At 41.4% G+C, this 11,017-nt stretch overlaps 1 protein-coding gene across 1 annotated transcript; it reads left to right on the top strand.

The window, feature by feature from the left end:
- Positions 1-2,833: 2,833 nt before the first annotated feature.
- Positions 2,834-10,597, top strand: ddx23 (DEAD (Asp-Glu-Ala-Asp) box polypeptide 23). Its single transcript, XM_046396468.1, has 17 exons — positions 2,834-2,968; positions 4,058-4,215; positions 4,408-4,527; positions 5,103-5,196; positions 5,287-5,352; positions 5,454-5,592; positions 5,681-5,814; positions 6,034-6,146; positions 6,258-6,401; positions 6,583-6,808; positions 7,058-7,203; positions 7,334-7,511; positions 8,339-8,581; positions 8,706-8,857; positions 8,947-9,055; positions 9,522-9,696; positions 9,827-10,597. The coding sequence occupies exons 2-17, from the start codon at positions 4,058-4,060 to the stop codon at positions 10,048-10,050; spliced, it is 2,421 nt and encodes an 806-aa protein (XP_046252424.1). The 5' UTR covers positions 2,834-2,968; the 3' UTR covers positions 10,051-10,597.
- The last annotated feature ends 420 nt before the right edge of the window (positions 10,598-11,017 follow it).

The following is an 11,017-nucleotide window of genomic DNA, read 5'->3' as shown; positions in this document are numbered from 1 at the left end:
ATATTGTCTTGTTCCCAAGTGCGCCGAGGTGAGCCAGGTTCACACACACATGCACACACACACACACACAGGGCACTAGAGCTCAGGTTTGCTGGAACGATAAGACCCCTTGTGTCCCTGCCACAGGTAAAAAGAATCCCAACAATCCTGTCCCCGTCTCATCCGCCATATTATGACACCCCCAGAAACCCCCATTTACCCACACTGTTCACCTTCACCAGATCAACAGCCCCTCCACCCCGTGCGCTCTGTTTGGCACACCCTGAGGGCATGTCAAGAGTCACTGCTCTTCCAGCGCCTTAATTAGACAACCACGCTTGGCATCGGGGAATATGAGGGGGAAGGGAGCCAAGTCTGGGGCACATGAGGTGCTTGGGATGGGGGTCGACTGTAGTTGGGAGATGGGGTAGTGGGTTACTGGAGATGTAATGTGTACATGTGGTTAACAGCTAAACACAGTCATATCTGTGCCAGCCAATCATCTTCTCGCGTGGCAGCCTGTTTCTAGGGCTTCAGAACTGTTGAGAATTCGCATTCAGCACGGTTATGTTATATCTTTATATTTAAAAGTGTTTTGAACTGACCCTAAACAACACTGATCTTTTTGCTTGCTTGCATAAAGCACAACAATGAACTGTTATCAATAGGCAGCTGTTCTCATCATCACACAATGCTGGTTGAAAGCAGGACAGCTGAAGAATCAGGTCGAAAACATGGACCCACAGATGTTTTAGATTTTGGTTGTAAATCATGCACTAAAATGTCACGTGAGACTAAAACTTGTTTTTTAAACTGGCTGTTTATCATAATAATGTTATTTCTCTCCATGTTATCCTCCAGCTTTAAACTAAATGTATATCCTCACCGTTCTGCATCTCATCACTGAAAACACAAAAATAAGGCGGAAGCATGGAAGGAAAATGATGACAGAGTAAAGATAATAAGGATATTTTATGCTTATTAATATGCTGGCAAAATCATAGAACTCATGCAGTTTCATGACTCATTCTTTAGTTGAAATGAAATGATAATAAATCTATAAAATAGTAACAGAAATTTTAACATTACAGTTCGCTGTCTCCACTACATTAATGAGAATGTTTTATGAATACTGAGTTAACACCATACGCAATACAATACATTTCATGTAGAGTTTTTAAACATACTCAAAGAGTTAAAGCAAGGCGTCTGGACTTGTGAAGATCTTCACAAGTGAATGAATATGACCTGGAAGACTGAGAATCTCCACAGATATTTTTAAATATAGAGAACACTTCCAAATAACTCAACAAGAAAATCATATTATTCACATTATTTGATATACAATACTCCATTGTCCATGTTACTGTCCTTTTTCAAATCAACATAAGTCTTTGAAACAACAACATGATATTGATTAGCAATTTAAAGCCCTTCCCACCCACACAGGTGTCATCTTTCTTTCTGGCTCATTCGACCTCTACGTTGGGGAGGAAATCGAGAATTTCGCAAGGTCACCAAAGTCTTTGCATTAAAATTAATGATTAAAGGTCCAAGGTGTCCTGTCAGTTAATTAGGGCCTTATTTCATAAAGGTTTAGTGAAAACTGTGAAACTGTTAAATGTGAGATGGGGAAACTCTGGGGAAAGTAATAAAGTGAAAAAAAAAAGTCTGGTTGGGAACAGAACATCATTAACTGGTCAGTACTTGAGACAAAAAGGACAACAGTTCATCAGTTTGAAATAGACCCTTAAGATGACAGACATTTTGACTTGTAACAGCAAGAAAAGCACGGGTGTAATTAATAAAATTAATAATGGCTGCATAAAAGCAACCCTTGGAGTTGAACGCGGAGCCATTGTCAATGCGACCATCCTATGGCGCACCTTCCTTTAGGTCTATAAAAAGTACATTTAGAAACACAGTCCCTCTTTGCATGTTAGTATTAAATGTATGAGACGGGGGGAATTCGTTTCATGGGTAGCTTTCATCCTCAGACTTCTGTTCAGGCCTGTTCAGAATTTAATTAAAGCTAATCAGGAAAAAAAGAGAACTGCTAATGACCTCAGTTCAAGATGGAAAATACAAATCGGACCTTTATTGTGTAACCAATCTATTGCTTCTATTGCCTGTGTGTTTTCACTCTAGCATCAACTTTGATCTGTTCCTACTGAAACTGTTTCACCTTCAGAAGGTCTCCGTAAATCTCTCTTGATCTCTCCGTGGATGAAAAGGCAGGTCCGGAATATGAATCAGCATTGAGCTAATCTGGACTGTTGTCAAGCAGAGCAGCATCTAAAATGTCTTTCATCTGTCTGCAGAAGGCATGTGCACACACATGCAAACCAGAGGATGGTTCAGATTACAGGAAAAACAGAGTCTGGTCTCTGCACTTCTTAAGTGTTAATCTGCTACAGAGGATAGTGGTTTTATAGTGAACAACAGAAAGACAGGTCTGAATGTATTTATCAATTTTAACTGTTTAATTGTAACTCGAAGTTTTCATCGTTCTGTAAAGCTTCAAAATAAATGCTTTTAATTCTTCTCTACTTATTGTTGTACTGATCAAAACACGCTGAATAAATGGGCGCTCAAGCGTGAACTGACGGTTATTTGGTTTCACTTATGAAGTATAGACTCACTGTATAGTATCAAGTTCTTCTAAAATGAATATAAAAAAATCTGTACATCGCTAACTCGTAACACGGTTGCCACCTTGTGCCTAAAATGGCATAGAGGCAGACAACCCGAGTTAAAATTACTTTTGGTCAGGCACTTAGCTGTTCAAATACCAAACAATCGTGGCCCTAAGGAAATTCATCCATGTTGATGGGAAATGTAGTGTAAAAAGCCCTTGTTTCTATTCTTGTATGGAAGACTAAGTACTACAACTCCCATACGCCACTGCTGGCTTTAGCTCGTGTGCGGCGATATGACGTTTTCTTGAAGCGCCGTTGAAACGTACGATTTTTGTTTTCAAGCAGTAAAGGTAAACTTTAAATATTGTATACCATATATTTCTCTGTTAAGCAGTTTACATATAAAATGAAAATGTCTGAGTTGAATGAGGCTTTCTTGTTGCATGCTTGAGCGCTTTTTGATGATAAATAACCTTTTCCTAAGTTGTTAAGCTAGCTAAAGTTAACGTAAGTAGCTAGCTAGCTAGCTTGGTCGCTATTCACTGCAGTCATTCTGCAGAGGCCCAGTTACTTAATTTTGTCTCATTACCTACGTATCATGTGGCAGGTCAAGCTTTATTACCTTTGTTTATGAACTTTGATATGGAACTAAGATGACATTGAAACTTTTAACGTTACCGTAAGACTAATGCTAATACACTGTTTCTCATTCATGCGAAATAAAAACGAATAAGTCAAAAAACTTTTAGATAAGAGATGGCATATATCCGTCCGAAACTTCCGAGTCACTCCCTATGGATTATTTCCTATGGATTGGTATCCAGCTGGTTGTTCTGAGGTGGAAAATAACCACGTGTTTTTTCTTGAAATAACCTGCTGCATCGGATGAAAAAAAAGAATAAATTTTGCCTTCTTTGAATCCACGTTACAATGAACTCATGCTTATGGAAACAAAATATGATTGCACAAGTTACTTGTAACGCTTGTACGTCAGCTGTGCTTCATTCGACTTTATGGTTTATATATGGTTTATCTCTGGTATGTATCATAATATATATTTATCCGTTGCACGGCTTAATTTTTTTAAAACTCTGAAGTCTCCTGTCCTTTTTTCTTAAACTGGACAACAAAAAAGTACTGCTGTTTTCACTAACAAGGCAGAAATCATGCATTTATCTGAACAGTGTCCAGTGTGTTATTTGTAAAATTACGGGTTAGGGTCAAATAACTGTTGAAAGAAAATTAAAATATAATATCTGCTATACAGTGCTGCGTAGCTGTAGACTGCACATTGATTCATGTCCTTTGAAAAACAATAGTGCACAATTCCTTCGTCAAGTTATTCCAAAGTCAAGTTATTGTTAAATAGCTAATTTAGAAATGCGATTAAAGTTTAAGTTTATGATAAAGCCACTCACATGTGTGCTTTGTGTTTGCAGATGGCTGCCGACTCCACAGACAAGAAGGAAGCTGAATCCTCAGGGACCAAAGACAGAGAGAGGAAACGCAGCCGGTCACGAGAGCGGGATCGTAAAGCCTCACCTTCACGCAAACGCCATCGTTCTCGTGAACGAAATCGTTCTAAATCGGCAGATAGGTAAATAAAATGCAAGCACCTAAACTCATCTCTTCTGGATTAAAGTTGTAATTGTTCCAGTTTATATCTCCTTACATATATACACAAACACACACAGACAGTATTTGTCAGATTTTATCTGTTTCTTCATAACCAAGCTTCAGCTTGTCTGATGTTGAATTGAATTTTTCTGATTTGTTTCTTTAACAACAGAGACAGACGCATGAAAGACAAGGACAGAGACAAGGATCGTGACAGAGATAAGGACAGAGAGAGGAGCCGTAAGGACAGAGACAGCCATCGGCGTGATAAAGATCGTAGCAGGAGGTCCAGGTAGGTGAATTTTAGAAATACCCAGCTTTGTGAGATGGGCGAGTGTCACACAACTTGTACATGCTGATGCTCTTTCTTTGGGAAGAACAAAAAGATGTTTGGGATGTTTTGCCCACAGAACCCTGATGACGCTTGAACAACTGTATAATCATCAAATATCCAACTTAATGATGCAAAAGTGCCTGAAAATCAAACCAACACTGACACCTCACGTTAGCCATTGTCTGGTCATTAAACCTCCGTTTCATCTGTATACAATGACAGTGTAAATGCACAGTGTTTTTCAGCCCCACACAAGCATTTTTTTCAATCATACAACTATAAACATAAATGTGGGATACCTTCCCATGCCTGCCATCTGTGCTCTTTAAATTGCATGCTGCATTACTTTACAAAATGGCTGCTTCTGGATTTGTTGCTATGTTCTTATTTAGTGAAAAGGAACATTTTGACATTGAAATTAGTAAAATAAGAATCAATCAATTAATGGTCAATCTATGAATTAATGAATCAGTGTTGCTTTAAAGGAAGTTGATTATGCCTGTTTAAATCGAGTATGTCACTTTCCCTTATAGAAGTGTGTCACCCAGGTCGAAGGATGCCAGAGTAAAGGCAGAGAGGGATGTAAAAACAGAAGAGGAGGAAGATGAAAAAAAGAAGAAAGAGAAGGTAAGAATCTGGTTTGTCAGACTCCTTTGTCCCTTTCATTGTCTCTCAGGTTGTTACTTTGGGTGTTTGACCTCTGTTGCTTCCTTACAGGTCCAACCTTTGTCTTTGGAAGAGCTTCTTGCCAAGAAAAAGGCAGAGGAGGAGGCAGAGGCAAAGGTGAATTCTATGATTTTCCCTGAGATTCAACATTTCTTTTCTTTCCTAAACCCAGGTTTTTTTTCCCTCCTCACTGACTTGCTTATTTTGTTATTTTTCAGCCCAAGTTCTTGTCCAAGGCAGAGCGAGAAGCTGAGGCTCTGAAACGGAGGGAGCAAGAGACAGAGGAAAGGAGGAGGCTGATGGACGAGGAGAGGAAGAAGAGAAGGTTTTTCCAGGACATGGGAAGAAAAATGCTGGGTGTGTATTAGCCTTTTATTTTTTCAGTTTGAAAAAATGCATCCTCTTGTAGAAGTGTAATGATCTTAACTGAGAGCTTGTGTTACAGAGGACCCCCAGGAAAGGGAGAGACGAGAGCGAAGAGAACGAATGGAGCGAGAGAACAACGGGAATGAAGAAGATGACGGACGTCAAAAGCTCAGAGAGGAGAAAGATAAAAGCAAAGAGCTCCATGCTATCAAGGTCAGATTTCAGAGATGTTAACATTATTGGTTGTAAACGTTGTTTAATTTTGCATCAAATTGAATCCAAAGACCCATTTGGACATAATTTGTTTCTCTGAGGGAGGTGGAGTGATTTCACCTGCGCTGGTCAGATTTGTTTGTTGCTGATCAAAACATGCTGTAAAAGTCAACATTTAAATGATACAATTTACTAAATGAAAAACATCTGCGTTTGCAGGAGCGTTACCTGGGTGGGATTAAGAAACGCCGGAGGACTCGTCACCTGAATGACAGGAAGTTTGTGTTTGAGTGGGACGCATCTGAAGACACTTCGGTCGACTACAACCCAATGTGAGTCAACGTGAACTCATTGTGTCAGTGGAACATGTAATACAAGCAGGTCTTTGTTTTATTGGAATCTGTACCAGTATAAACAATATGATTTTCTCCCCTCTAACCCAGTTACAAAGAAAAGCATCAGGTACAGCTGTATGGACGAGGCTTCATCGCTGGCATCGACTTGAAGCAGCAGAAACGAGAGCAGTCGCGTTTTTATGGTGACCTGATGGAGAAGAGGCGAACGTTGGAGGAGAAGGAGCAGGAAGAGTGAGCAAAACAGAGAAATTGTCAATTGTGTAGCTTTAAGGAGCAAAAAACATAAAGCAGAATGTAGTTTAAATAAGCTTGACTGGAAGGCAGCAAACTGACTCAACAAGTTACTGCCAGTCATCTTACCCTCCTCTTCACCTCCAACTTTCTCACTGTCCAATCTTTATTCTCCTCCCAGGACAAGACTGAAGAAGGTGCGTAAGAAGGAAGCCAAGCAGCGCTGGGACGACAGACACTGGTCTCAGAAAAAGCTGGACGAGATGACTGACAGGGACTGGCGAATCTTCAGAGAGGACTACAGCATCACCACCAAGGGAGGGAAAATCCCGAACCCCATCAGGAACTGGAAGGAGTATTCTCTGCCTGCACACATCCTGGAGGTCATCGACAAATGTGGCTACAAGGTCAGTTCACAGTTTTCATAAGGGAAGAATAAAAGAGTGGTGGAGAAATACATTTTTGTATCTTTGACAAGAAGATAGATGCAAATCTTTTGTTTATGTTGTTTTACTTTTGCACAGGATAAAAGTAAAAAGCTCATGATTGAAATATTTACAATTAATTTTTTGTTACTTACAAGCTGATGTCTCCTCACTCTCTTTTACCGTCTTTGAGAAATTCAGCCACTATTAATGGCTTTTTTTTTCCTCCAGGATCCGACACCTATTCAGAGACAGGCCATTCCTATTGGTTTACAGAACCGTGACATCATTGGGGTGGCTGAAACAGGTAGCGGTAAAACAGCTGCTTTCTTGATTCCATTGCTGGTCTGGATCACCACTCTGCCAAAAATTGACAGGTAATTCAGCTCAGGCTCAAATAGCCTAAACTTAAAACCACTACCAACGTCCACTGGCTTGTGCCGCGTGTTTTTAACCCACATAACCATCTGTTACGTTCTTCTGTCCTCTTATTGGCTGTTTGTGCAGGATTGAAGACTCAGACCAGGGTCCCTACGCTGTGATTCTGGCCCCGACTCGTGAGTTGGCGCAGCAGATTGAAGAGGAGACCATAAAGTTTGGTAAACCGCTCGGCATCCGCACAGTGGCCGTGATTGGAGGAATCTCCAGAGAGGACCAGGGCTTCCGTCTCAGGATGGGCTGTGAGGTGAAACATTCAGCATTTACGTTTGTGTTTCTAGAAGAGTAGAAAAACCACTGCAACAGCAACTATGCCATCTGTCTAAGTGTTTCGAGTTCACCATCCAGCAAGCAGAAAAATCTGTTTTCGGTTTAAATCAGTTACAGTCTCATTATGATACTGTTAGTTACATTCAATTAACTTGGTTATATTAAGTTCTGTTCCTCATGAAAAGTTGGACTAAATCATTCTTCATTATGAAAAGTAGATCATTCAAAGGGATAGATACGGGCCTGTTTTTCAGGGGTTGCCACAATGCAACCGTGTGGCAACAGTTAGGGGAAGGCCCTTTGCAATCCCAGCATGACTGTGCCCCAGTGCACAAAGCAAAGTCCATAAAGACATGGTTGGATGAGTTTGGTGTGGAAGAACCCAAACGAATCCCTGACCTCAACCCCATTTAACACCTTTGGGATGAACTGGAACAGAGACTGTGAGCCAGGCCTTTGCATCCAACATCAGTGTCTGACCTCACAAATGTTCTACTGCATGAATGGGCAAAAATTCCCACAGAAAGACTCCAACATCTTCTTCCCAGAAGAGTGGAAGCTGTTGTAGCTGCTATTTTGAGATGTCATGAAAGTCCCTGTTGGTGTAATGTTCAGGTGGCCCAATACTTTTCTCCATATAGTGTAGTTAAAGTTTAGTTTAGCAAACCATAGCAACTTAAACATAATGTCAGACATGCCACACTCACTCACACACACACACACACACTAGAGTACCTTCATAAGATAACAATGCTACACGCATACTCACATATCGGCCACCTGTGTGTCTTCCCTGTCTAACAGATTGTGATCGCCACCCCCGGTCGTCTGATCGACGTGCTGGACAACCGCTACCTGGTCCTGGGCCGCTGCACATATGTAGTCCTCGATGAGGCCGATCGCATGATTGACATGGGCTTCGAGCCTGACGTCCAAAAGATTCTGGAGTACATCCCAGTGACCAATCAGAAACCAGACACTGAGGAGGCGGAGGACCCTGAGAAGATGATGCTGAACTTTGAGTCTGGAAAACATAAATACAGACAAGTATGTTTGTCCATCAGATCATCATTTTACAAGCAAGCAAACAAGACTGTTGTGTAGGTGCAAGGCGCTCTCACTGTTCATCTGTGTTTTCAGTTTGTTTGTTTTTTTTCTTTTGCACCTTCAGACGGTCATGTTCACAGCTACTATGCCTCCAGCTGTCGAGAGGCTGGCCAGGAGCTACTTGAGACGTCCTGCTGTGGTGTACATCGGCTCTGCTGGCAAACCACACGAGAGAGTCGAACAGAAGGTCCTGCTAATGTCAGAGGGAGAGAAGAGGTGAGACGGTGCAACTGTAAACATCAAACATCCTGTTTTATTCCTGTCAAAGTGTCGTACTGAGTCGTTTTGGATTCTCTGTGGCGCAGGAAGAAGCTGCTGGAGGTGTTGTCTCATGGCTTCGAGCCTCCCATCATCATCTTTGTCAACCAGAAGAAGGGTTGTGATGTACTTGCCAAGTCTCTGGAGAAAATGGGGGTAAGTCGCCACACCTGTTTTATGTTGCTCTGCACATTTGCAGATAAATATTGAAATTGATTTAACTAAACAGTTAAGAAGAAACCCTGTGATCTGGCAGTTGTTACCTTAGCGGTGAGGGACTTTTGAAGCTGACTTTGAATGAATTCCGGTGCTCAGGGATGCTAAACCTGTTAAACAGCATCCTGTTACCATGTATTGTCAATGTGAGCATGTTAGCATGCAGTAGCATTCAGTTCAGAGCACTGCTGTGTCTCGGTAGAGCTGCTAGTGTGACTGTAGACTCTTAGTCCTGTTTTAATGTTTTTAAATCTTATGAAAAACAGACATGAATATTAAAGGCACCCACTTAGGGAAAACCACAGCTCTACACTCTGCCCGTCAGATAACCCGGATGTCCTAAAATACTGTAAATGCATAAACAAAATTAAACCTCACTTGTCTCCTCCTCCTCCTCTTCACACAGTACAATGCTTGCACACTGCACGGTGGCAAAGGCCAGGAGCAGAGAGAGTTTGCTCTCTCCAACCTCAAGGCAGGAGCCAAAGACATCTTGGTGGCCACAGACGTTGCTGGTCGAGGTATCGACATCCAGGACGTATCCATGGTCATTAACTATGACATGGCTAAAAACATTGAAGGTAATTGCTGCTTTATTCCGTGTCAGGTGTTTTTTTTTATGTATGTATTTTCGTACAGATAAAGTATTATTCACTTACTACACTATCTTTGATAACAGAAGAGCCCCTTCTCTTCTTCCTCCCCTTGCAGATTACATCCATCGTATCGGACGTACTGGTCGTGCTGGTAAGAGTGGTGTGGCCATGACGTTCCTCACTAAAGAGGACTCTGCGGTGTTCTATGACCTGAAGCAGGCCATCCTTGAGAGCCCGGTTTCCACCTGCCCCCCTGAGCTGGCCAACCACCCGGATGCTCAGCACAAGCCTGGGACCATCCTGACCAAGAAGAGACGCGAGGAGACCATCTTTGCCTGATTTATGCTGGCTGATTCCATGCAAATTAGACTTCTCCTGAACCCGAACACCTGGTTTTCAGATGATTTTACCATGTTGTATCTCTACACAGTATACATTTCTCTGTTTTTGCCCCCCTCCCCCATGCTGTCAGTCTGTTTGTTGGAAACAAACTGGTTAAGAAGTGGTGCAGAAATCATCACTGCGCAGGTTTTGGGATTGTAAGGCTCAGCTCAAAGATGTGTAAACGTGGACTCAGTGGTATAAAAGAGCCAGGATCAGTGAGCTGGACGACCCTGAAGATGTCACTGATCTGCACTGTATAAATGCCTCTTTCAGTGATCTTTATGAAAAACACTTGGCAGGATGCGAGTGTTGATGAGTAGTAAGTGATGTGTCGTGCATTTTTATTAATTTTCTCTCACCATTAGTTGAGTTTTGTGACTGTTAAAGAGACCAATGCCAGTGATGACCATTTGTTTTGCTTCAGATGCATCCTGTGACTAAATTCATTCAGTGTTTTATGTATGAATGTTTGTATGAAGTGAATACAGCAAATTTGACTACATCTGGCTCCTGACTATCTAAATAACGTGGTGTAGGAGGTGTAGAAAAAGGATTGAATTAGGGTCAGGGTTCAGATATTTAGGCACACGTAGAGAGGAAGGGTTAGTGTTCTGCTCTGCCCATCTGAAGTTTGGTTTTTTGTACATTTTGAAGATATTTTTTTAGGGTATTTTTTCATTGGTTTGTTGTGAAAGCTCTGTTATGCATACAAGTCCTCCAATACTTATACTAAGACTACAGTACTAAGTCTTTTTCCAAGTTTGTGGCTTGTTGAGGCTAATATGTTAACAATGGCCGTGCTAATTTACTGATGTTTAACAGGCATGTTTACCATCTTTGTTTGGTATGCTGACATTTGCTAGTTAGCGTAACACACAAGCTGCAGCTGAGGTTGACGGGAAAGTCATTAATGTAGCAGAAA

Source organism: Scatophagus argus, chromosome 8 (genome assembly GCF_020382885.2).
Source record: "Scatophagus argus isolate fScaArg1 chromosome 8, fScaArg1.pri, whole genome shotgun sequence".
Taxonomy (NCBI): domain Eukaryota; kingdom Metazoa; phylum Chordata; class Actinopteri; family Scatophagidae; genus Scatophagus; species Scatophagus argus.
Note: the sequence above shows the minus strand (reverse complement) of the source record. Positions and strands in the feature narration are given on the sequence as shown.